General features: G+C 34.8%; 1 protein-coding gene across 1 annotated transcript in view; it reads right to left on the bottom strand.

The window, feature by feature from the left end:
- The window catches only part of TMPRSS15 (transmembrane serine protease 15), a 53,364-nt gene extending 26,308 nt beyond the window's left edge, over positions 1 to 27,056 (bottom strand). The window contains exons 1-13 of the mRNA XM_057413034.1: positions 26,912 to 27,056; positions 24,498 to 24,628; positions 24,131 to 24,198; positions 23,294 to 23,338; positions 20,996 to 21,138; positions 16,384 to 16,425; positions 14,307 to 14,426; positions 8,382 to 8,490; positions 5,599 to 5,708; positions 4,631 to 4,768; positions 3,243 to 3,392; positions 1,354 to 1,456; positions 724 to 874 (exon numbers count right to left, since the gene is read on the bottom strand). Coding sequence (XP_057269017.1) covers positions 724 to 874; positions 1,354 to 1,456; positions 3,243 to 3,392; positions 4,631 to 4,768; positions 5,599 to 5,708; positions 8,382 to 8,490; positions 14,307 to 14,426; positions 16,384 to 16,425; positions 20,996 to 21,138; positions 23,294 to 23,338; positions 24,131 to 24,198; positions 24,498 to 24,628; positions 26,912 to 27,056 — 1,455 coding nt within the window. The remainder of the gene's footprint in view (positions 1 to 723; positions 875 to 1,353; positions 1,457 to 3,242; positions 3,393 to 4,630; positions 4,769 to 5,598; positions 5,709 to 8,381; positions 8,491 to 14,306; positions 14,427 to 16,383; positions 16,426 to 20,995; positions 21,139 to 23,293; positions 23,339 to 24,130; positions 24,199 to 24,497; positions 24,629 to 26,911) is intronic.
- Positions 27,057 to 27,271: the final 215 nt, after the last annotated feature.

The raw sequence follows: 27,271 nt of genomic DNA, 5'->3' as shown, positions 1-27,271 counted from the left end.
TACTCTTCCTGAGATCATAAAACACACATTTGCTGGAAATCCGGTGCAGCCAGGTCACAGATGCATTTACTTTCTCAGATAGTAAATGCCTCTTTCTGGCAGCGCTTTTGCATCAATCAAAACTACTATAGCAAGGCAAGCCATCCCAAATACCTATAAAAAGAAATTGTTTTCAATAGAGAGTTGCTGAAGGAATTACCTAGCAGAAGTCTCCTCCTTTTTGTTTACAGATAGATCGGGTTGGTTGTTAACCATGCAGCGCCAGATACATTTTCATCTGGAACACACTTTCAGTGTGTGATTCTCCAATCAATTAGTGAAAGTACTGCTTCAGATTCTGAAGTCATTTAATTTAAATATTCTCATGCCTAAATGCTTTACATTGCATTCACTATTGAGATTATAACCTCCACTTCAGATTTTGATAGGTTTTAAACACCCTTGTTTTGTGGAAAGCTCTCTGTTGTGATAACACTGATTGTCCCATGACGTTAAGGTTTTCTGTTTTCCAGAAAAGTAATACTTCAAATTACTTTGAGTAATGAAGAAGGAGGGGGGATGGCAACTCTAATGGGGACTCTAGTCTTCTGCATGCTAGCATGTATTAGTAAATAGTACTAGATATTATCTTTGGAGCTGTGGATTATTGGGTTAATTTGGCAGAAAATTCTGATATCAGTTTAGCTAAAATAAATTTTAAAAAGAACTAGTAATATTACAAACCTTAAAATCAGATGATTCATTTAAAGTTATTTGTCCATAATTCCAGTTTTTCCCATAGTTTCCTTTTTTCTCGAAAATGATCTTTTCCAAACCATGCACATTACTTATGCTCACTCTTAAACAATAAACATTAGCACCATACATGAAATACCTAGAAGGATAGAGGTAATTTTAGTGTTATTAGAACAAAGTGAGTTTTCATGAAAAAAACCATCAAGCTTCTTATGAATGGTTTTATGGAATTAGGACAAATTTGTAGTTAGCATGAAAATAAAATTAATCATATGTTTAGATTATACCTGGAAGTTTTACTTGGTACTAGCTATATTTTCTGCAGAGGCCTCGATAAGCTTCATGACAAGAAATATTTCAGGGATTCTTAATGTAATTTCTGTATAGAAGTGAATATTTGATCCAGGGTGAAAAAGAAAACATATTAAAATTAACTGCAAGAATCAAACCTAAAAAGGAGTCAAAGTTGCAGGCCTGGAGTTGAGAATGACCATGGAAATCCAAACAGAAACAAGTGTGTATTCCTGTCACACTGATTTGGCTTAATAATATATATGAAGAAAGCTATTTGGTTTTATTTTTAAGCAAAGTATATATTTAGATATTATGTAGGAATACCAAAAGCTTAGACAAGATAAATCTGAAGAATTCAAAGGCAGACTCAGAATCTGGACTCTCTCTTCTCTGAATGTATGTCCTATGGGTGTTGAAATATAAAATCCTGCAAGGTAATGAGGACATTTTAGTCAGAATTACAGACTTTTTTTTTTTTAATGAGAGTTTTTACATTTTACAAATCAAGCACAAGTAGTGTTCCATGACTTGGAAGATTTCTGACACAATAAATGTGAATGTTTATCACCAGTTATATTCATCAGTCCATGACAGATTAAAATGAGCTTTTAAGCTTGTTGGACACTCCACAGAACTAGACATGAAATGGGAAACTAGTCTTTTTAAAGTCAGTGAGAGATCTGGCTTTTATTTAGTGAGGGCAGCAATTCACATGAGCAATTTCTATTTAGTTTATAAAAATGTCTCCCAGTTTGCATTGCTTGTGATTTTACAGAAGAATTTCCTGGCATTTTTATAATTTTTTTTTACACATACAATTTTTCATGCAAAATATGGGTTGCATATTGAGAGGGTGAGAGAATGACTGCATGAATATTTCATACCAAGGTGAAGCATTTTAAACAAGAAAATTGGGGTTTTAGTTTTTTTCTGAGTTAACTCCTTGCAGCTGGGAATTTGGACTTCTGCTGCCATATGGAAATAAAATGTGACTCCAAGCTACAGAAGCATCATGATTTGTCACAGGAAAAGCAAAATTAGGCAGAGTTAAAAGTCCTAAAATAAAATCCTTGCTTTATTGACATCCTGGATTTAATCTTAGATTTTATTCTATAGATCTTTTGATTGGTCTATCACATAACATATGCAAATATTATATTTACAGAATCTAAAAATAAATGCAATGATATAATTTAAATTATATATACTCTATTCTATAATTTATACTTCTAGATTAGCTAGCTTTTTCATGTGGGATGTTAAAGTACCTGACAATTAGTCTGAAATCTGAATATGGCCTTTCACTTCATGTGCTGACTTAGAAAGTATGCGTTCTTGCATAGAATACATATAGCCATTGCAAGAGCCAAATTAATTTAATTAGTTTTAGCTGGACTGACAAATCAGCTGAGACAGACTGGGTTTCATTTTGAAGCAGAAAAAAACTTTTGGAGTCTTATTCTGGGATAAGCAGTCATGATACACATATAGTCCTTATATGAAATCTGATTCATATCATCAGTATGTCTCTAAGTAAAGCACATGTTTGATATGATCACTTACAATTAAGCTGTTTCACTATGAGAGTTGCTGGAGTGTTTGTGTTTTTTATACATGTTTTAAATTATTTTAAAATAATTTAATATTTTAATCAAATAATTTATTAAATAATTTAATTTTTTTTTGTATGTGTTTTAAATTATTGCATTTGGTGTGCAATTCTAACTGGGGACACAAGTGCCCTCTGTACCCTGAAGGTCAACTTTCTGTTAGATCACAATTATTCTGTGACAGCCATGAGGTTGTCACCTGTAGACAGGGATGAAATAGAAGTGATTTCCCTTGAAGGTAACTATGCTTCCTTTTTTCCTTAAGGTAAACATGCAGTTATTTGACTTATAAAACTGTTACATAACAGAAATCCCTTTCTCAGATGAGGCACTTTGTCATACTGTTAAGATTGACAATTTTCAATACTTCACACTTTAATCCCTTTATATATTTCTTTATTTCTTCTTTTAATTTTGGTACATTTCCACAAGATGGCAACCAGCAGCATAAAATATTTTGTCTGGTGGTCCTGACTCACTTTTATGGCAGAATAAAATTACATCTTGATAATACCACTATGAAAAATCCATTGTATAGTGATATAACATAAGCTAAATCAAGCTTTTCCTTTTTACCTGCAAGCAACTTGTATTTGATCTTACCTGACATGTTGCCAAATGTATGATCAAAATCAGGACCACTCATAGGGGGAAAAGTAGGACCCTGAATTCTTTCCCAGTCTGAATCATCATCTAAATCTTGTATCCAATAACAAAAGCTTTCTTCAAAAGTGCAATTGATTTTCTCATAATCTGGGAAAAAGAACCGCTAGTAAATAAAAATGACAGAGATGTGAAGTATTTTCACAGAATTATGCAAGGTGACAAGTATTTTTAAATCTGTTTGAAAACTGGAGCAGTGACTCAGTTTTGTCTACACAATGCAACATAATTACTCAAATAAATTTGCCATTCGTACTTGTTAACAAAGCACTATTGCTGAAGGTGGCTCTACATGCCCTTGCATTCATTCATCAACCTTCTTTTTTGATCCTTCACCAGTAGTGTGTTGTGGGAACAAGAGAGGACCCTTTGCTTAGTTAACACAAAAGGCTAACCCTGTTCTTTTCCTCTTTTCTTTGCCAAGGCCTGTATTGCTTCAGCTGAAAGGACCCACCACCAGAGCTGAGTGCTCACATGAGTGCTGTGTTCTATGCACCAGGGATGCTCCTCTCCATGTCCTTCTCCTTTACTCCTTCTTTGCTCACATGTATTTACTGCAACATCCTAATCACTTTACTTGTCATGATATTTTGCTCAATGTCTTTTCATGGTGCTCTGGAGAGCTGGTCTGCTCCCAGTAAGGGCTTCCACATGACAAGAGCTTGCTGGCACTCTGGATACTTCCTGAATCATATCCCTTCCCAGTCACATCCCCTATTCACATCCTGCTCAAAATTTAGCAGCTGAAGAAGCCTTCACTTCTCCAATCTGCATGTAAATTTTTCCTCAACTACCAAAAAACGCTAATTCATGAGTCACATTGTTTTTTTTTTGGTTGTCACTGTAGATTTATTGCATGTGGACTTATTTCCAGTGTCCATTTACTGAAGCAGGAATTTTCCTGAATGTTAATTTTACCTTTTGGAACTACTACTCCTGGCAACAATTCAGGCCATCAGAAACCCTGGTGAGCAGGTACTGTCAGGTGATAACAGAATAATGATCAGTGTCAGTGATTCAACAGTGTTCATTAGTGAACAAAGTAGCTGAGAAGAATCTGATGGAGATATGGCCCAATTAACTTTGTAAGGCATCACCCTACTGCTAGATACAGGCCTGTAAAACTGTGGACTGAAATCAACAATTTTATCTTTAAAATAGTATGAAATTTCACAAAGTGGATCTAATTAGTAGACTAAGGCCGGAAAATACTGCTTCCCTTTTCATCTCCACTTTGTCAAACTAAAAATACACTTTCACCAGGCTCTCGGGATAAAAATACCACACACACACTGAAGTGTAAAACCATACAAAAAAGGAACACTTACTGTTTAGTTCATTTGCATTAAATGTAGAGTATGTTGCATTAAAGCCGCTGTAATTTTCAGAATAATCTGATATGAACTGTGCTGTAGCCTCATGAGAAAAAATGTAAATTGTCTCAGGATTAGTCCCTGACAGAGAAGCTGAGGAAAAATAAATAATCATATAGTCAGAGAGAAAACAATCCTATGCACATTAAAATCCCCAGTGCTGTCATAAAAATATAGTGGATTAGCTTTTTGAGTCTTAAAGAATGCTTTCCCTCTTCTACTGTGATCCTGCCTACAGTACCTTCAGAACTCTGAAGGCATTTAGTTGTTTGGCTACCATATAAGTATTCTGCATATCCCATCTCTCATACCTCTTACAGTACACATATTCAATACTACAAATTTCATATCCATACTTATTATGCTGTAAAAGTTTTCAAAATTTACAGGTATGCACTCTGAAACTCTAGAATCACAGGACTGATCACATAATTTTGTTATGTTATGCTTGTAATGAATTTCAAGGAGTATCATAGTACTCCCATTTCAGTATAGATGCTTTCATTTTATGTTAATGTGTGTGATGTTACATGTTCTTCTGGCAATATACTTCCCACGAAAAATGGACACCACAAGACCATGGCTCTGATCAAGTTATAAAATTGTTTAAATAAGATTTAAACCCAAGCAGATTTCTTAATATATTACAGAATCACTTATCTGGTCACTTTGTATACTAAATGTATACTAAATGCATACTAGATGTACACTAAATGTATACTAAATATATACTAGATGTATACTAAATGTATACAAAGTATCCAGATATGTATACTGAGATCAATTGCCTAACAGGGTAACTTTACGCAGATGCATTCTTCTATTTAAACCTACGCATGCCGTTTTTTTTCACTTCAAAATGCTTATTTTACCACTTAGATTTTATTAATGGAAAATGAGTATTAGCTCAAAAATAACCTTACCTCTTAAAATCTTGTTTTGTCCTATACCTTCAAAAATATTTAAATTGTCTGCATATTTTTGTGTTTCGAAGGAAGTGAAGTTCAGTTTAATGGATAGCCCTTGAGGCACCCTAAGATAACAAGAGAAAAATAAACCTCAAAACTGAAATTCATGTTCTATTAATATTTATTTTTTTCTTTGACTGCAGTAAGCTCATTGTGTAATTCAATGATGTTAAATTCAGAAACGATGTGAAATTACATTAATCAAGATTACTAACCTATTTGGTTAATTTCTAGTTTGTAAAATTACCAAAGGAATGGGGCATAATTTTTTGGTAACATTATAAGTACTCCTTTACTTACTGTAGTTAACTGTATATTAGGAACTGAATCTTCTAAACTCTAGAATGAGATATTCATCTGAACAGCCAGCTTTTTATGTTTGGGGTTTTTTTTAGGGTTGTTTTTTTTCCCCCCTTCTGCATTTCATTAATCTACAGTTACTTTTTAATACATTACTAATAGATTACATCTCACTGCTCAGGTAGACTTCCTAAGGTCAGAGAATTTATATCATGGTATCAATAAGAACAACAACAAATTAAAATCTCTCTCCTGAAAGTACAAAATAATATTTCTCATAACAAAACAAGGATTTGCATGAAGATTTGAAGATCTCAAACCCACTGTTTGGGAACATATTATCAAACTTAACCATCACCCAATAAGTTTAATAACAAAAGTCACTTTAACCGAAGTATAAAAATATGATGGGTTTATTTTGCAGATGCTATGTTCTTTCCATAAGCTATATTTAAGCAGCTCTCCCATTGCCTTTCCAATAAGCATATATGGTAGTCCAAATTCTAAAACTCTGTCATCACAGTCCATTTCCATTTAGCTTCCTATACCATGACTTCTTGTTTTCCGGAATTGAGAGACCCAGTGAAAGGTAGCTTTTCAACAGCAACCTGCTGATGCTTATCAGTACCAATTAGTACAGGAGCATGAAGTAAATATCTGGATATTTCTATTTGCCCTTTTTTTTGTTATATATTTCTCTATAGGGAAACAGTATCTGTGGTTTGTAAAGGGTAAAACATAAAGTTGAAAGGAAGCTAATGTTTCAGGGAAATATTAAGCATACTGCTCCTTTAAAAGGAGAGGAAATTACATCTTCATATGGGGAGGCGTAAAATGGGATGAAAATATACAAGCTTTTCCTAAAGGTAATGGGGAAATCCTTCTAGACAAAGAAAGGAACAAGAGAAATAAAATCTTGGATGTAATGTAGGATGACTCTTAATACAAACACACTTTTATAGGGATAATAAAAATAATGGGACAAAATCTCTCCTATTTATTAATGGAAAAACCCAAAAGTTCCCTCATAGACACAACTCTGTTTAAAAGTGAGACAAAATTTGAGTGCCACATGGAATTTTTTATGCTTTTACTGTCAGTTGCCAGATTTTTTTTGAACGCAGATAACTGGAAAATAAAATCAAATGGAGGTTTTTGCCATTAATCGATCTGCAATAACACATATTTGCAGCACTTGTACTATATTAGTTGCATGATTCCTTACAAAATTAAGTTTTTGTTAGCTACATGCCTGGTGCAGCTATCTACGTAATACAATGCTTCATGCAGCTACAGCAGTATTTTAAACAAAATTAACATCTTAGAAGGAAGTAGTACAATTGAGACAATTAAATTAGCATGCTTAAATTCTGTGACCACGAATTGAGGAACATGCTTATATCCTGAATAATATTTGTGTTTTTCCTGTGACACACCTATTTCTCAAAACCCAGTGTACCCAGTAATAATTGGTGAACAGTATTGCTGAAGGTGAGAAGGAACAAATGTATTCAACAGAAAGAAAACCATGAGTTTTTTTTGAAGATGAAAGACCTGAACAAACTCAAAGACTAGCACTTTCAAAGGAGCCTTGGAAATGAAAAGTCCAAATTTTATCCAATTTTAAAGGCATTTCCTTAATCTCCTTTGAAACTTTTCTACCAAACTAATAGTTCTCAGAATCAAAGAATAGCCAGTGTTACAAAACCATCATAAGAATTACGGCCTTTCAAAGCATTAACTTCTGAATTGGCAGTCATTGTAGGGGTTTTCAGGAGCTTCCAGCTTGCAATCATCTAACTTAATTTAGATGTGTACTTTAGAATGAGATTTATCACATACTATGGCTATCTTTTTTCTCCCTGGTCTATGAAGTAGATCTAGAGTGTCAGTCAAATAGCTGTCTTTTCATGTAGGTATATATTCTCGATTAAATCAATTCCACTTCTTGTGTCTAGGCTTAAAAGGCATTTGGTGCTATTATGTCAAATAATACTCATGCACTTTTAAAACATATTCTTAAATTACTTAGAAGTGAAGGTGCTGTTAACTCCCAGAAAAGCATACCCATAAATAACAAGGGGATTCTTGAAAATTCCATCTATTACTAACAGTTATATCATATAAACCCATTATCTAAAGACTAGCATTTACTCTAATACTTTGAAACAAATATCTTGCAATTATTTTGAATTATGTGATTTATTTTGAGCTTACAAATATATTCTTGTGCATGTATATAATACACAAGATTTTTCAAAATCATACCTAAGAATTTTTGTATGTGGGAAAATTATTGACATATTTGTGGGGTTTATTACGTATTTTCCATACCGGGTGTTTGGGAATACAAACAAATGGCATAAATTTGATGTGCAGGAAACAATATCACTTCATAATAAAAAAGCAAGGTAGAAAATTATAGGAAGATAGCTTACAGTATAATCCATTGGCAAATGATGTTTGAATTATATGGTTTTGGGTAATTCATAGAGTGAAAAAACCCAGAGGAATCAGTCAACATAAATTTTCCATCACAAACTGCAGCTGTAAAGATACAGTGAAGCACATTTGTCAAAATGCTATTTGAAAAACAGAATCAGAACCAAAGTAAGAGTGAACTTAGACATTGGTTTACCTGTATTACCTTGGAAATGATTTGTAAGCAACAATGGAAAGACAAAATAAAACACACGACAAACTTACTCCCACTTAAAATTCCTATGGCTATTTGATCTCAAAGCACTATAGGAGAAGAAAAGCAGTCCAGATAATTTACTTTTAAATTAGAGACAATCCAATTAATCCAAACTAGTCCAAACCAAATACTTCAAATTCAACAGTTAGACTCAATTAATCCAAATCTCTTTCTTTGGTTTTATTTTACACATGCATAAGGAAACAGGACCTTGCCTTTGCAGTTCTCATCTACAGCTACTTTAAATCAGGAAACTGTGTTTGCACTACCAGAAACAATATGATATTATGTGAATAAAAGCAAGAAAGGATATGGTTGACTATTGCTATCTCTGCTTCTGTGATCTTCCTTGTCCCTTGCTTTATATATTACTGAGTACTTTCCTGCCAGCTATCAAATTCATTCATCTGAGGTAAATGTCATCCATCATCATATAGTTTTTCAAAAGCTTTTATTAGTTTGGTTTCCTTGGTGCTGCTAGTCCATTCTATGCACATTTTTCAGTTTAAAAAAAAGTTACTTAAAAAAAATATCTTTTTAAGCCTCAGCAAGATTGGAAACATTAATTCATGTAGAGTTGCTTTTTTTTCAGCAGACACAAAGGCACTGCTGAAACTTTTGCTGCATCTCTTGAACATTACATTAGGAATAAGTCTAATGTTTTTTCTTCAGTTATTCAGAAATCATAATACAGCTTTCAAATAAGAATAAAATCAGTACCATACATGATTATCTGGAGAGGTAAGGACAAGTTCATCAATTTGAGGCAGATAATCAGAAATTAGATAGAGTTTTTCATTAACATCAGGAATGAAATCATACCTATAATGACTATCCAAATTATGAATACTCAATCATATTGATAATTAAATGGAAATTTTATTGAGTATAATCCTCCTGTGGGAAATGCTATATAAAATGATAAACTGGGGCTCCTTGTCTGTTCATTTTCTAAGTGTAAAATTCTTTCTGACTACCACTGTAGCAAACACAACATAAAAATCAAGCTTTGTTTCAGTCAGGCTTAGGCATGTACTGTTAATAAAGACAGTGCAGAATGAACTTTATTAATGATGATATGTCTAATGCATGAGCTGGAATAGAAACATATTCCCTTTTGCAATCTTCATGGCCTTCAAGAGGAAAACAGAACACATAAAATTTTAAATACATAGAGAAAAAGGCCCATGAAAGAGAGTTACTATTCTATATAACCCTTTTTTTCAGAAAAAGCTACAGCTTTAGAGCTGGGTATTGGTATAGAAGTATTTTTTCTGTCCATTTTAATTCATATGTTTACCAATGGACTGATATTTGCAACCACTTCCCATTGAGAAGAATAAAATCAGTGTAAGAAGGAAAGTGCCCAGTTTGTTATTAATGAAGTATGCAAAAAAGTGTTACTGTTAACAAGTGGTTAGCAATACACATCCTGAGCTAAAAAGGAGTTTATAGCACTGGCAGTAATAAAAATAGATATAGTATATTGCTGTAATAAAATTAATGATAGAAGTTTGCTGTTGTCAAAAATTCATTTCTGCTTTTCTTGTTTCATCTTATTTGTTTCTTCTTATATCTTAAGAGACAGTAAGTAACTTGCAACAGGACAGCAAGATTCAGGCAGAGGTCCTTAGGCTGCTCATCCAGAGTCTAGCAATAGAATGTCTCAGGAATGAGCAGGAAGATAGCTGGGACTGGCATTACATCTCTCTGCCTTTTTCTAGAAGGTGTATAGAAAGAAAACATTTGTTCTTTACCTCCACTCAGCCTTTTTGAAAGTAAAAAAAACACCAAACCTTGGCATGTTACCCAGGTCTTGTGGAGATCTGTGTCCCAGGTACATAAGGCCAGGTTGGTTGGGGCTTTGAGCAACCCTGTGTAGTGGAAGGTGTCGCTGCCCACAGCAGGGGAGTTGGAACTAGGTCCCTTCCAACCCAGGATTCCATTCCAGGTTTCTATGATTCTGTTTCCCTGAAGAACTTCCTAGAAGTTCCTTGTTGCAGAAACAGGTGTGGTCTAAGAGGGGCAGAAGTCATTATACTTCTGCGTCCTCCTGGAGCCCTGAGGAAAAGCTTATTTGTTCTGCTAATCAGACAGGAGACATCTTTTGTAGGAACCACTTTCCCTGCTTCCCCATCATGCACCTTGCTGTACATTCCTGTTTACTTATGTTACATACAGGGCACATTAGGAAGACTTAATCCTGTTATCCTTGAATTGCAGGGAGAAGCTCCCCAAACTGCTCAGATCAAGCCCACATATTTCACTTGACAGGACCTTTCTCTGCCAAGGGCAGTACATTTCCTCCTGACTTACATATGATTGATCTCTTATTACTGTAGTGCTGTGAGGTAGGTAATCACAAAATGTTAGCCTAGACATATGATAACTGCAAAGAAAGTCTGCAGAGAGAAACACCTCCTGGGATCGGCCTCCAGTCTCCCTTTCCTCACACTTAGGTTCTTCATGGCTGTTTTCAGCAATGCTAGTCATTATTAACAGATGCTGTTCAGACTTTCACATTTCTCTGGAGATCCTTTCATTGAAATTCCCAACCGCACTTTTGCAATACCTTTTGTTACTGCACTGCATTGCAGAGCCACAAAGAAACCTTTCAAGATAATTTTAATCAATAAACCCAAAGAAATGAAGGTTTTCAGTTGTCTGAATCTCTGCTGAGTATCTGAGATTATACTGAATTCAGTCTAATGCAGGAAAAAAAACCTACTAAAATTCATCCTTGTATCCTATATTTTAAAGCCACTAACATATTCTAAAATCAGAATTACTAGAGGAAATAATCATCAAGATGAAAAAAAAACCCCAGTTGTTTAAAGGGCAGCAACTTTGTTATGTGCAAGAGCGCTTATAGCACGAAACATGAATTGGCTGTAAATCTCATTGTGAAACTCTGAAACACTCCTGAAAATCTAGGCCATTTTAGCTTTTATATGACTGTATTGTTAGTCTAGGGTTTGGACATAAATTAAATATCAAAGAGGTGGAAAAATTGGCAGGTATCCCAAACATGCATACTGCTTATTGCCACTCATTCCACTGGTTTTGCAAAGTCTGCTAAAAAACTTAAATATATAAATTTAGAAAAGCTCTGAGTTTTTGGATGGAAAATTTTAAGACTGAAAATGTAGGAGTCATGGAGCAACAATCTGTCCTCCAGCCAGAACTGCGTTTCTGCAAGGTTATGAGCTGAAGCTGAGAAACTAATGGTAGCTGAATGAATTGCTTGGAAATACCAGGCATCAGTGAAGATGAACACAGGCACATCATCCAGCTCCCTGAAGTGGACTGTAACTGTAGCTGGTTTCCTTATGTCTGAGTACTTTTATTTGTATGCTCATTCCTGAAATTTCCAGTTCAGTTGTGCATATGCTTTAATGACCGTTAAAGTGCTGATTAAGAAATTATATCCTCAGTTACAAAGGAGCAAGGCATTCACAATTTATATATGGTAGACATTCAGGGAGATACCTGAATTGAATCCAAAAGCCATGAGCTATGCCTCAACTGAAAATGTCTACTCAAACACAATTCATAACTTAAACCGCTGTGTAGCCTCCAGGGCAGAGCTAAGTCATATTTACAGAGCTTTGACTGCAAGTAGGTGAGCTTATTTTTGTCTGTATCTACCAATGTAAACAACAGTTAAATCCTTTCCTATATAGCAGGCCTGACTGTAACAACTTTAATAAAATGTGAGCAAAACTTGTACCTAAAAAGCATTAATTTTGATGAGATATATAATACTACTTCTTAACTATCTGGATATGCACTTTTTATTTAGCTTATCTAAAATAAAAAATAATCTAAAATCTATAAAATAAATAAATAAATAATAATTAAAAAAAATAAAATACCAAGCAAAATCCATGTCTCAAAACAACTGTATGATGGTAGAAATGAATGAGTAACTGTGGTTGTACCACCTTAATGCTTGCAGTGGGACAAAGGTCTAGCTGAGTTTATTTTAGCACCTTCTGATTTCCTCAGCTGTGAAGGGACCTGCTCAGAGCCCATCGTTGTTATCTGGCTGGATGTGGCTGTTATGCTAAATAAACATTTGGATGTGTTTCAGTGGATATTCTACTGAAGTATTTGGATGGATATTTTCCCCAAACTTTCAGCTCAGTCACCCTTCTGAGTTGGCTGCACTCAGAAAAATGCAGGTAATGGGCAGGTCTGCGATTTTCTCTGAAGAAATTTCCACTTCTGGCAGAAGGGGTCAGTCTGTCACCAGCCTTCAGAATCGAGCTTGCAGCTTGTTTAAAAAAAAATGGTCTTTTACTTGCTTGTTTGTTTTTAAACCAGAGCCCAGCATTTTATGTTTTGGAAAGCTCAGACCAGACTGCCCTCACCATTATTCTCAGGAAAGCTCAGAAGGCACTCTCACAGCAGAAGGGAATAAGCTTTCCAGATTTCTAGCAACAAATTCTATAGTTAAAACAAACAAACAAACAAAGAAACAAAAAACAAAAGAACAACACCCCCCCAAAAAAAAAACTACCAAATAATGCACTCAGGGAGTTAATTGCCCCATTGTCTCCTAAAACATCTGCGAAGTTCTCTGCAATAAAACTTTACAGGCTTTTAACCGAGGCTGTGAAGATCAATACAGATAACATTAACATACAAGCCTTCCTGTGTACCAAAAAGCTGCACACAAGCTTTGGTAAGCAGCAACGTAGATTGCTTGGTACAGCTTCATATTATTTACACGGAGCAATGGCTGCTCTGCACAAAAAGGTGCTCAGGGAAACTAGCCAATCAGGTATTCAAATAAACCCACTGGCACTGAAGGATATAAACTTTTTCCATTAAAAAAAAATCAGGTGTCAGATTTGTAAGGTTTTCACAGATTTACAGGAGGGTTGAGGTTGGAAGGGACCTCTGGAGGTCATCTATCTCAACCTCCTGCTCAAACAAGGCCACCTAGAGCTGCTTGCCCAGATTTTTACATCATCATCACTGAGGTGACAGCAACTCAAACATTTGCGTCAGTCATATAGACACTCCCATTTCCTGACACTCTGTAGTGAGATGCAAGTGGGTAGCCAACACACAGAGTTATCCTGCCAGGGCTACATCCTGCTGTGGCAGCAGTCATATTCACCTGCTCTGACTACAAAATGCTGCCAGGACCTGACCCATCTAGTTTCTGGATGTACAATATCAATGTAGCTGACTATACACAGTAACACAGAAAAAGCTATTTGCAGTGTTTCATATGACAATATTAATGCTGGAATCAAAAAAGAAAACTCTCTTCTGGCTCCAAATATTCAATTAGGGGGTTTCTGATACTAGGTAATGTGAATTTGTATCCTTATAGGGTCATAATTTTAATTTATTTTGTATGAACATTATTTGATATTACTGGTACACAACTTTATATGAAACGTCTCTATTATTTTATTATTTTTGTTCAATTATTTCATTATTTAAAAAGCATATTCTTTATTAATGAGAAGTTAAAGACATTTGTTTCTATTTACAACATAAAGATTATAACAATCAGTCTTGTTAATATTTTTGTAGAATTGATTTTGTTAGAAAACACTGTGCAATTTATTGTCTATAAACTATTTACTAACTACTGACAGGTTTAAGCGTGTTTAAAAGACTTATTTACAGGGATTTACATTCTTACCACATCTTTTTTCAGATTCATCAGAACTATCTGGGCAGTCCAAGATTCCATCACAAAATAAATCATTTCTAATGCAGGTTACACCATCATCACAAAGTTCAGCAGGTAGCAAACATTCAGCTGAAATAATAAAGAAAATAGCAATAACAGCAGAGCAGTAATGCTGTTTCACTACCAAGGAAAATTGAATTACCTCTGGTTACTTTAGCACAAATCAAATCACCCACTCTATTGTGTTTTACAAAACTGCATTTTCAGAAGCCTGGAGTGAAATATCACACACTAAAAAGATAAATTTGGCACAGAATGGAGGAAGTTCTCAGAACTGACATATTTTTTGAAACTAAGCTTGAAGTAGGGCTGGCAGAAAATTTCCATGAATTCCCATTTACTTCCTCTACAGAAATAGACTATCTTATGCAATACAATAAATGATATTTTCCTCTTGAATAACATGAGAAAACTGTACTTTGGTTTAAATACGAGTGAAAATCTCTGGGTCTAGCTGAATACAATTTAATTTCTTCAACTTTCCATTTCTTCAACTTATCCTAATGTTGCACTTTGTCATGTTAAATAATTTTGTTTTTTAACCAGCATATCTGGAAAATTAAAGACTTTAAGACTGGATTTCAAAATACTAGGATTATCAGAAACCCTATTCTTTTCAGATTTTCAAACTAAATTTGTAAGTTAAGAGCAAATTTCTTCAAAAATAATACATGGGCAGGTCCTTAAAATTGTGGAATCTTAGTATTAGTGTTTTCTTAGAGCATAAATGTTCATCCACTGCAAACATCATCTTTTAGTCTTTAGATTTCTTTGGTCTTAGACATCTGTAGAATTCAAGCAGGTCCTATTAAAGTGAACAAAAATATGCAGCTAAAATGAGCTTTGTATAACTACTAATTTCAAAATTCTTGATAATTGCATTAAATTCCATGGAAACTATTCACCTGGTATTATTCACATAGTTCCTTTTCTTTACTTTGGTAAATGCTAACTGGAAAAGTTCAAAATTGCAAGTATGAATACATTCAAATTGCACTTGCAAAAGTAAAAAGGAAAAATATTAATATGCAAAACTGAAATTGAAGCCTTTAAGCATTATTGCTTGATTTATTTTTTTCATAAAACTTAGTTCTGTTATCAAATTAACTAGATGTTTGTATAATATTGTATATCAGTGTAAGTGAAAAAGACTGAAATTGGTTTGGATGTATTTGGAAGTATTGTAGCATTTCAAAATGCTTTACAAAACACTTCCAGTGCTAGCAATGAAAACAGTGTAGAGAAAAAGAGCTGCCATTCTGCATCCAATTGGTAATCAAAGAAAACCATACTTTAGTCAAGTGTTGGAGACACAGTGCCAATGAATGAATTGCCACATACGAACAGAGATGAAACTGTGCATTCTAGACCCAGAGCAGAAACCCAGACAATGAGCAATGAATATGTTTTGCACAAGCCCAATATGCAAGAAAACATTGTTTACATACAACATGATTGAGTCTAATTTATTCTTCAACTGAGAAAGCTAAACAGTATTGCCACCTACTGGATAAAAAGAAATTAACATTTGCTAGTTAAATATTTAACTTTTTTTTTAAACAGCAGATTACCCTGAAGTGCAATGTAATTGCTATACTCAACTAAAAATGGCAGTAAATATATTAGATCCATTTGAAAATGCCTATAAATAACATATAGTTCGCCATTTAATAAGGATAAGGGAAGTTTTCAAAGATTCAAACAGCTTTTTCCTTTTTTTTTTTTTTTGTTAAAGCCTCAAGAAACAACAGGAAACAAAAATGAGTATGAATGTCAATATATATATATATCAACATACACACACATATCATTTTTGTAGAATGTACTCTTAGAATTTCCTTCTCTTTGAAGAGGTTTTCTTTGTCAAATCAAAGGTAAACCTACATATCACGCATTTGTAGGAATGGGATGTGAGAACTGAATGACGTAAGAAGAGGTTGTATGAAACCAGTATATTCTAAGTGATTCTAAGGTCTCAGACTATTTCATATAACCTCCCTGCTTCTTCCCATACACAGTTACCTACCTGCACTTGTTGAGGGCTTGCTTGTAGTGAGCTGTCCTGAACCTGGGAAAATACAACCCAAGTTTAGGAAGAACTAAGAAGCAGCTAGTCTGCTCTTATATCTACACTATTTGCTATATCCCCAAATCCCAGCTTAGGTAATGGTACAGTAGTGCCAGCTTGAGTGGCCTTGATCCTGAAGGCCAAGTGTCATAATAAACATAAGAAAAATAACATGGAATCCAAGTGTATTTTAGATTTCATTATTTTATCTCTAGTCACATGCTTTTCACTAACTTCAAAAGACCTTTTTTGCTTGTCTGTTAGTTTTTTGGTTAAAATGGCATCATAGAATCATAGAATCGTTAGGGTTGGAAAGGACCTTAAGATCATCTAGTTCCAAACCCTCTGCCGTATCAACTCTTTCTTGTCTTCCTCTGGTATGTAAAAGTTCTGACCTGAAGTTGGTGTGAAGGAGCTTGTAGTTAGACTCTGAATCTGAAACTGAAAAGTTACAACAACTTCAATATTAGTACTAAAATATATATTTTCTTATAAATAACTCCACAAATTGCTCAACAAATCAATTATTGCAGTGTGAGGAGAGGAGCCTCAAACTATCTAGTCTTTGTATATTTACATATATACATGCATAATTGCACATGAACAAATACCTAGGTACATAAGTAGATTTGTATTAGTGATAATAAAGTGCAAAACACTCTGGAAAATGGAATGCTCATTTGTGATGGCTCCAACACAACTTCCATTTAGTGGTGCTTTTAATAGCAATTACTGAGGATGCCCCTGGTGTTTCCTCTTCCAAACAGTCTTTCTTTTCCTCTGAATTTGCATTAGCATCCCTTTTTACTATTTTCACTTTCTACATTGACTTAAATATGAGAGTAGGATGGTGATGTACTCAGCTCAAAAAGATCCCTATGTCACTACAGTTAATTCATCTTATCCCTTAGTTCATAGGATGAAAGGCAAGAAGGAATAAAGTGAGAGACATAGTAAGGCCTCTATAGTTTGTTTTCTATCAGTTTTGCTGGCAAAAGTTGCTGATCATCAGATATCATGCTTTTATTAGATGCTCCTGCTCTCCCAAACCTAGAAGTGCACAAACCTGTATGAGGACTTCCTACCAATTTTCTATTAAAGCATGCTTATCTAGCAAACACCATTAAGTTAAGCTAGGTCACTATGTATTAAATGGATTACAGAGCATTCTATGTCAGCAAGTTTAAGAACACAGTTCCTCTGACAGAGAGAGAGGAGAGTCCAGAAGAAGGTGCAGGGAGTGTGCAGCTGGACAGACTGTTCTCAGTTACATTCAGAGAAGGAAGCTTCATACATACCTTCACAGTAGTTGTCAAAGTGTTATATACATATACACAGACATATATGTTATATACCTATATATGTGTTTAGTTACATATCTGTCTAAACAGTGTCTAAAGGATCACTATTTTGGAAGGAATTAAGCATGCAAAGATCTAAAACATGGACACCTGCAGAAGCAAGCAGCTCTAACAGAACAATTAACAGGTAGCTATGTCTTGAAGACTGTTGAAAGAGATCTGGATTGTTACAGGTACTCCCAATAGTGCATGTACAAGTTGACGGCAAAAAACATGCAAGGAAAAGCACAGGAAGGTGACAGAGGCATCAGTGGTATAAGCACAAACAGAAAATGTTCAGTTACTGTGCAGTTTCACTAAAGTAACACGTGAGGTGGATAAGGATGGTTTTAGGGTCAATAGAGCCAAAACCCAAGCATCCAGGAGATGTAAATGTGTTAATACTTGGGTATATTGTGGAGTGAAACAGGAAGAACAAGGAAGCAGACATTATTAGCAAACACACAAAAATGACCCCAGGCAAACCCAAGACCAAAGGGAGAAAAAGGAATCCACACCAGGAACATTTTCCTTCCAGCCTGGGGTGCTGACGAATCCCAACTCCCTTCCTCCGTCCTTCCTCTGTCACTTTTTCTCCCCCCCCCCCCCCCCCCCCCCCAATTCTTCTTGAGGATAATTGGCAACATTGAACTTATGACTCACGGGATCATCGAGATAGCACACCAGAGGCAGGGATAAATAGGAGAAAATTTGTATGTTAGCAGTTTTAACTGTATCATTCAGAATAAGCTGCAGTAATTATACACTTTGGACTGTACATGTTCGTAGGTCCGTAACTAATAACAATTCTTTCTTCGTTATGGTTGTAATTAGACTATCAACAAGTACTTGGCTCCTATAGTCACAGGTGCATATCTTTAGCTCACATAAGTTGCACGAAGCTCCTGGTCTTGCACCCTGTCCTGGAGAATTCATACACGATAATTTGTATGCAGTTTGAACATGGCAACCCTATCTGTATCTACAAAGCACCTACTGTATTATTCAGCTGTCTGGCTGACTTTTTGCAGGTTTGCACTCTGTGAATTTGTGAGATCAAGATGTGTCTGCTTCATATTGTCATAAGACTTCCAGTAGTAGAGTGGAAGGAAAATCAATCAATCAACATTTCCCAGTATATTCATAACCACAGCATAAGAGTAGCTCTCCCCAGTCTCATCTACCTGCTTAAATCCACAAAAACTTCAGCTTGCAACTCAGCTGGTTGGTGGATACTCAATTTTCCTTTGATCCAGTAATTAAGCTCTTAGAGCTTTTGTACAGACTCCAGGTGTCTGCTTTCTCAAATGGTCAAAAATGATGGGGAGTGGCTAACTATCACTGAATCGACCCTCTCTTTCAAGACCCAACTATAGCCAAGGCACCTTTACTAAGTTATACCAGCTGAACAGCAAGTTTTATGTTTCTTCATGCTGTACTGGTGACAAAAAAAAATAGTTTCTATTTATTGAAAGAGACTGACCTGAAGTTAACGGCATCATTGTAGTAAGATTTTCAGCAGTTACTGGAAGAAAGCAAATTCATTATAAATTCCTTTCATAGCACTGTGTCACCATTTGTACAACTCAAAGAAAGGAAATTAAAAAAACAAAATAAATCAGGTGTGACTATTTCTTTTGAATAGCTAGCGGTGTCCCAACGTCCTCATTATGATCACCTTACCCTGTTCCCAGTCTTTTCTCAAAATCTATGATCTTCCTAAGGAAGAAAGGTTTATATCAACACCTTTCAATCCTCAATCCCAGTTCATTGTATTGCATATAAAATGTCTTCATCTGGGAAATATCTGTCTTGGCATTTTTTATACTGTGCAAATTTTCAGAGCACCTGTGTCTTACAAAACATTATTTAGATCAGATAAATGAGTTAAAATTAACCTGGGATAATTTGCAAGAAAGTAAGCTACTTTTAATCACTGTGCAAACCATGATTTCAATCAAGCCACACCTGTGTTGCAGTTCTCTCCCTCTCTGAAATAGGAATAAGGCTTGAAGAACACATTGAGATATAGGATGCAGAAGTGCCATATATGATTATAAATGTTAATTAGTTATGGTTGTCGTTTCATTGAAGCACTGCAGATGGAATGGACAGATGATCTCTCAAATGAAAAGGGGATTTTAATGATCCACAGCAAGAAAAGTTTAACTACTCCAAATTTCATCAATAGATATACAACCTTTTAAAAAGCTCTTTATATTCTTTTTGGTGGCATTTTTAAAGTATAATGAGCAATCACTTTCCACAGTGATGTGCAGGTATTCACAACAACTTTGGAAATGTGGTACAAATAGTAAAGAAAAATAAAGATTTCAAGACTCTGGATTTAGCTTTCAAACATCTGATATACTAAGCAAAAAATGTGCATTTTAGAATAGAGTAACAGACATTGTACATCAGAGATCCCACCCCTCATAAAGCAATCAGTTGCTATCAGTTGCTACTTAATAGCATCGCCAGCATGCCTTCAGATGTCAGCTAATCAACTTCCACTTCAAAGGATTCAAGTTATTTTTTTATCCTCATCCTCAGTAAAGGTCTGGTTTGAAGCTTTAGGAGATAAAACCAAGGAATCCCATTAATCTTGTTTGCAGGCTTTGATATATTTTCTAGTACTTACATAAAATCACTATATTTGTATATCTGCAAAATTTAAAACTACTTAAAAGCCACATTCCTTTTCTTCCATTTACATTTTACATATGCTTTAGAGCAATATGAGGTCAGTTCCTTGGGCATGCTTCTCCAGAAGCCACACTCTACTTGGTATGTTTTGACTGACATCTTTTCAATAAATGAGTCTTCACTCACTGTAAGGCTGAGCCCTTTTTCTTACTCTTTAGAGAAACAAAACTGAATTTACTTATGAAACAACACTGTTGAGGCTTAATTGCTTTAATTTGAGTGATAATGAAATCACAAATGTTATACTACATTAAAGAGATGAAATCGAGTGGTTTTCACTGGGAAATCACTTCTTTTTATCTTTACTCCCTCCTTAATGAGCATACACCATGCTGACATACTTTCCAGCTGACAAAGTTGTAAATGGTTCATTTAGCTGCTACTGTAAGCTCTCTAATGGTGAAGGAGGGCACCCATGGCCATAAGTAACAATCTCTTTGCTGGTTGGGAGTGTAAATTTTCATTCCTGCTACCTGCAGTTCTCAAGAATTTATACAGAGGCAAAAAATGTTTACCAGTCTTACCTGTGACTTGTATGCTGTTCACATCAATTTTCAGTGTCTGAGTAAGATTAGTTTTATTTGAGTTGATATGCAAAACCAGCTCATTTTTTACTTTCTCAACTGTTACCATGTGGCTAAAATAAAGGGTGAAGATCACAACAACACTAGCAATACAAAAGAAAGAAGGTTATTAGAAATGCAAGCTGATGAAGTAAATTTGCTATATGACTTATCACCTAGATAATATTTCATTCCAATGCAGGTTACATTTGTAAAGTCAGACTATCTTTAAGTTTTGGCTGGCAAAGATCACACATGAAGAAACACCTCTTATCACTAGGTTTGAACATTGAAGAAACAGGGCTTTTTTTTCTTTATCTGCTCTTATTTTCACTGTGGAAAAAAACCGAAACAACATTTATATCAACTGCTGCAACAGAGATGAATTTCGAATAAACTGAAGAAGTAGGTTTATTGTTATTCAACAGGTCTTCTAGATTAAGCCCTGAAATATTTATGGTAAACCTTGAAGTGTCATGACAATTATGTAATATATTCATGTTGCAAAACTATAATACAAAGTGAACCACTTCTATAAAGCAAACATCATCTGTGGATTTTGCATCTGTGAGGATCTGCTGTATGACTGCATAGATTCTCATAGGGAAACAGTAATGGCTAAAAGCACAGATGTTTTTAAATCAGTGATTAAACTACATTTGACTTCTAAGGCACCTGAATTCTATCCAGAGTGTTTTCTGTTTGCTCTCTTCCATTCCTTCTAGATACTATTATTACGTTTCATATTTGTAGCTAGACTAAAGTAGTGTCAAAGTATGATGCTTGCTATTTTTCTCCATTTATGTAAGTATAGGTACAAACTTTGAATTGTTAAGCATGTATACTACCCAATGGCAATTCACTCAGGAGTGGTTTTGATAAGAGGAGATTAATCCTGCCATTTTGCTGACCATAGTTCACAGTTTGCAATATATGGCAAAACTCTCCTCTTTAATTTCTTACATGTTTCTGATAATCTCTTGGCCATGTGAGCAAAAAAAAAGCTTTTATTGCTATCCTTGTGACTCAGCAGAGTTTTAAGGGTGATGTAACAACAAGATTGCCCAAAGGGGTAAACATTTTGAATGAAGAGTCAACTAGAAAAAAACTTCTGAGACAAAATAATAATTCAAGTATTATTTCAAAGAAGAAATGAAGACAGATCCTTACTGGTGTATTCAAAGCCATATCCAACATTCACTGACATCAGATTTTTCTGTGATTTCTGTGGTATTTGTGTCAAGATATTGTGTGGAATTGATTTTACCCAATACAGATGTTTACAGTGCAGATATCTACATTCTGGTTGTAGATGATGGAAAAAAAATAAGCTATTCTTTGGCATAATCTACCTCCTCCTAAAAAAGGCATCTAGATTGACCAGATGAAAAAATTCTAGAAACCCATGTCTTGCATATAGAGTCTTGATCAACTAGCTCAGAGATGTCTCCATCTTTGATGCCCAGATTTTAATAGGAATAGTCCTATTCTGTGTGCAGAAACTAAATTGTGCACTACTCCAATAAAAAGATTGCTCTAATTCAAATGCACTTCCTATTTTCAACATACATGTATTCATGGTTGGCTAATACCCATTTTTGTTTTGCAAGCATGGTCATTCAAATGAACTAGCACCTTTGAATATTTATCCATTTTATGTATTTACATAAAACATTGATATCACAAGAGCAGCTGGTATCACAGAATTGCATCATCTGCTGTCACAATAGTGTATACTTCTTTAATTTTGTTCTCTCACCTATAAAACAACTAATTATATCATTAATTTCTTGATGAATTCCAGTTCTACAGTCTTAATCTTTTTGTTCTCTGTTTGCCTATCATAGTGTGTCATTAGGCCTTCCTTTAATAAAACTTAAGTTGCTAATGACAACGTGAGATCTGCCCCTCAATCTATGCAACTTTTCACAAGCAAGCTCAGTACAAACAGATACTCTTTAATTTCTAGCTAGTTTCCTACCTACTTTCTTGTCCATCTTTCTGTCCATCTTTACTATCTATCTTTCCCATTTTTCTTCCTAAATTGACAGTCTCAGAGACTATAACTTCTTTGTTTTTTTTTTTCTTCTACTCCTAAAGGATGTTTTTGGAGGAAAGATTACATCTTGAAACTTCATGTCTACTTTAGAAAGCCTTGTCCAATCTCTAAAGATGTATTTTCATATCTATTCACTGTCTACATAACTTTCTAAATTAATAGCATCATTGTCTCTTGCCCACTTTGTCATTTGCCGTTACCGAGTCTCTGACTTCTTGAATCTTTCAAAGCCATCTTCAGATTTCCTGTAGAAAAAAAAAAAAACAACCCAAAAACCTGTAACACAAAACAGCACAAAAGCATACAATTCCCCTTGAGTTTATAATGTTGTGGATAATGTGGAAGCATGTTCTGAAACTGTTTGATAATAGAAGACAACCTTTCAAATGTTTTGCTGAATCAGGACTTTATTAAGAACAGACATCACTGAATATACTGGTCTTTTTTTTGCCAGCTGACATTCAGCAGGGCAACAAACATAATAGGATAATGAAAAACAAGGTCAAACAAGATTAAATAAATAAAGCAGATCTTACTGTACCTATTTTATGGACACTTTAGGATTTACAGGGTATAGCTTTACCTGTGTCAGATGCTTGCCTCACTTGGTAACACCCTAAGGAATATAAGTTAAGTGAATACAGGTCCATAAGGACACATGTGTATTTCCATTCATTTCAGCTTATGCCAGCAGATCTCTAACCTGAATTAGATGCAAGGGCCAGTAACCCTGCAAACATAGCACAACTAATAAGTCTTGAGGGGAGGGAAATTTGTCGATTCTCTAAAATACAGAAATTTTGTGAGCTGGTCTTGGGGTTCAGCCTTTCTGGTTTGGTCAAGGCACAGATATACAGGAGTCTGTGAAGAAAGTTTGCTCAAGGAAACACAATGGTGTCAAACTTCCCACAGTAGCACTTGGAAGACATAAGACATGAAAGAAATAATACCGGATGTTCCCAAAGACCTCTTGAAAAGCAAGGTATTGGTAAGCACTCCTGAGATAAATAGCTAAGTGAGGATCAAACTATACCTACTTGAACTGGGAAATTTCACATCTCTCAAATTCATTTTTCAGATCACTTGTTTGAAAAACGTCTTGTATCTATATGGAAAAGAGAAATCTTGAGCAAATACAGGAATTAAAAATACACCCAATTGTACATTGTATTTGTGGTTTTAATACTAAATAAATTTTCCATCCCAAATCTAGACTACAGAAGCAAACTTCCTCTTTGATGCTTCACTAATTTTCACAAATAAGGAATACACTGCAGTCTGAAGGGTCCTAAACCTGAAATATCTCATTTTAGAGAGGGAAAAAAGCCATCAACAGCAGGTCACGTTAGGAAATTAATGTACCTACAATGCTTTTGAATTAACCAGAGACCAATAGGTTCTTACCAGTTGTTCAACATCAAAGGCAAGGACTTTGAAATCAGCTGATGATCTGTTTTGCAAAGCAGGAGTGAATGATGTCCCAGAGAGTATTTTAAATGTTCCCATGTAGCCATGTGTACTCCCATTTGCCTTGGCTAGATAATTAAAATAAAATTCAATGCTTTGAATTACATAGAAATGAATTAAAAACATTATATTAGATTTTATTCTACACAGATCAACAGTACAATAAGTTTTAGCTTTCTGTTTTCTTTGCAACCAGAGATGTTTTACCTAGTGCTGATTTCAAAAAAGTGATAGAAGTTTTTCAATGTTTACAATAGTTACAACTGTAAACATGTTTTAATGAATACTGTTTGTCCTTAGTTCTCATTACTTTCAATTCTGTTTCAAATGCTGTTTTCCAGAAGCTGTGTAAATGGGTAAAGGGGACAATGTTATGCCCCGTTGTGTCTGACACAAGGGACAAAGATACATGGGAAGAATAATACTCAGTGAATTATGAGGGGGTTTTGTGTTTTGGATTAAAAAAGCTAAGAACTACTACTCCACACTTCCTTTATTAAATGCTGTTCACTTTTTATATAAATGTATGCTGGTTTTGATGACAACACTGGAAACACTAGTATCAGAATAGTTTGAGCTGACATTTCTTACCAATACAGGCATGAAGTGCTCGGAGGATTTATAAGGAAACTAGATAACTGGTCCTTACAGCAAATTTCATCTTGATTTTTAATATGCTACAGCACATGAGATGTACATAAAGCAATTCATTATACATTAAAAATATTTCCTCACTATGTAACACACAGGGAATTTTCAGATAAGGCCTGAATTAATGTGGTTGGTTGATTGATAGAAAAATGCTTTTTGCATACCAGTTACAGTACCATTGGTATTTGTAGATTGTGAAGGCATTAATATCAAGTGGTTATCACAATTTTTAAGATAAAAGCATATAACTAATAAATACTGTGATAAACAGCTTTTAATGGAAAGCACAGCCTACTGACACAATTTGCTATCAACTAGTAACAGCAGACTACTTAGAACTTCTTTGAAGGTCATTTATCCTTCCAACGATTGCAAATCTGTTTAAACAAATGTTTCTAAATAGCAAAGACCTTTTTTTCCATATAAGTCAAATATTTTTTTTTATTTTTTATTATTATAATTTATACATTATTAAATTATTGCCTATGCTCTAAATAGACAACATACCATCATTACCTTTAAGCTCATTGTGTTTTATTGTGTGATAGTATTCTGGTAAGAGGGGAAGAAAGTCAGTAGGGAAAACAAATTTTAAAATCTGGAATGAAAATCAAGAGCAATTGAAAGAATAAACATGAGTATTCTGACAAAAGTTGGTTTGGTTTTATTTAAATACGGTTTACAGTAGTTTAGTCTTCTTGTTCTTCGGTACGAAATAGTATGGACTTTTGGTTAATGACTGCCCCAAAAATTTCCTTCACACTGTTTCAAAATATCACTTTGCTATTAGCTGTGAGGGTTTCACAGACCTGAATATATTTCCTTCCAAACAAAAATTTAGATCACAGAAGGGCTGAGGTTGGAAGAAAGCTCTGTAGGTCATTTGATCCAATCCCACTGCTCAAGCAAGGCCACCTACAGCCAGCTAGCCAGGATAATGTCCAGACAGCTTTTGCACATCTCCAAGGATGGGGAGCTCCACAATCTGATCAGTCCTTTACTGGACTCCAGTAACTCCATATCTCTCCTATGCTGAGGAGCCCAGAACTGGACACAATATTCCAAATGTGGCCTTACCAGGACACAGCTAATATATATCCACAAGATCTTTAAACCAAAATTTCAGTTCCATTTGAAAATCATGACATTTTATAGATAGTTTACTTTGAGTCTTAGTAGCTTGATTCTATCATGTTCTAAGTATTGGCTAAATATTAAGAGTAACTATCTTTACTGTCTAATGTAGGATCTTTCTCACATCAATAGACGACTTTAAAATATTGTGGGTTTTTTATATAAAAAATGAAAGATGCCAAGAGATGCAGAACACAGAGAATTATCATTGTCTTTCTGAACCAAACCCCATAAATGGTTGTCATATTACCTTCTGCAGTTGATGATTACAACTGAATAACCAAAGCTTTGTAGCTTGGATTGCATTCCAGGGGTCTCACCCAAATTCTAAACCATGAAAATTATTTTCTATGGTTTCGAGACATGCTTCAGATGTTTATATTTTTGCCTATTTTTTTTACATTGATTTCCAGGGGAGGAGAGGAGGAAAACAAATATCCCCAACCTCTCCTCCCCCTTCATTAAAGGCATGGCATGAAATATGAAGAATAATGACACCACCACTGACTTCAAAGTCTGAACGTCTACTGAAGAACTCCTAGAAAGATTAAAGGTTAGCTGCTTACCTCGTTCTAACTCCCGGACTGACAACCATGAGAGAACAATCAATCCAACACAAACACACACAAAACCTGCAATGAGAGAAGCAAACAAAATTTCATAGTAACTAAGAGAAACATATTTCTTGTCAGATGCTTTTTGCAGCTTCATTTCTAACTTGAAAGCTCTACAAATTAAGGACTGTCAAAAGACAAAACCTAAAACGGAGGGTAATAATCCACATGAACAGATATTTATAGGAAACGCTTGTAAACTAATTACACCATAAAATGTCACTGACATAGGTTTTTACAACATTCCTGAACAGTCATACTCATGCACAAGATATGCAAATGTGAAGAAATCACTTCAGAACAGATTGACCT

This window comes from Pezoporus wallicus, unplaced genomic scaffold, assembly GCF_028554395.1.
Source record: "Pezoporus wallicus isolate ANWC-B61680 ecotype Strahan unplaced genomic scaffold, APGP_CSIRO_Pwel_v1 contig_6484, whole genome shotgun sequence".
NCBI classification, from domain to species: Eukaryota; Metazoa; Chordata; class Aves; order Psittaciformes; family Psittacidae; genus Pezoporus; species Pezoporus wallicus.
Note: the sequence above shows the minus strand (reverse complement) of the source record. Positions and strands in the feature narration are given on the sequence as shown.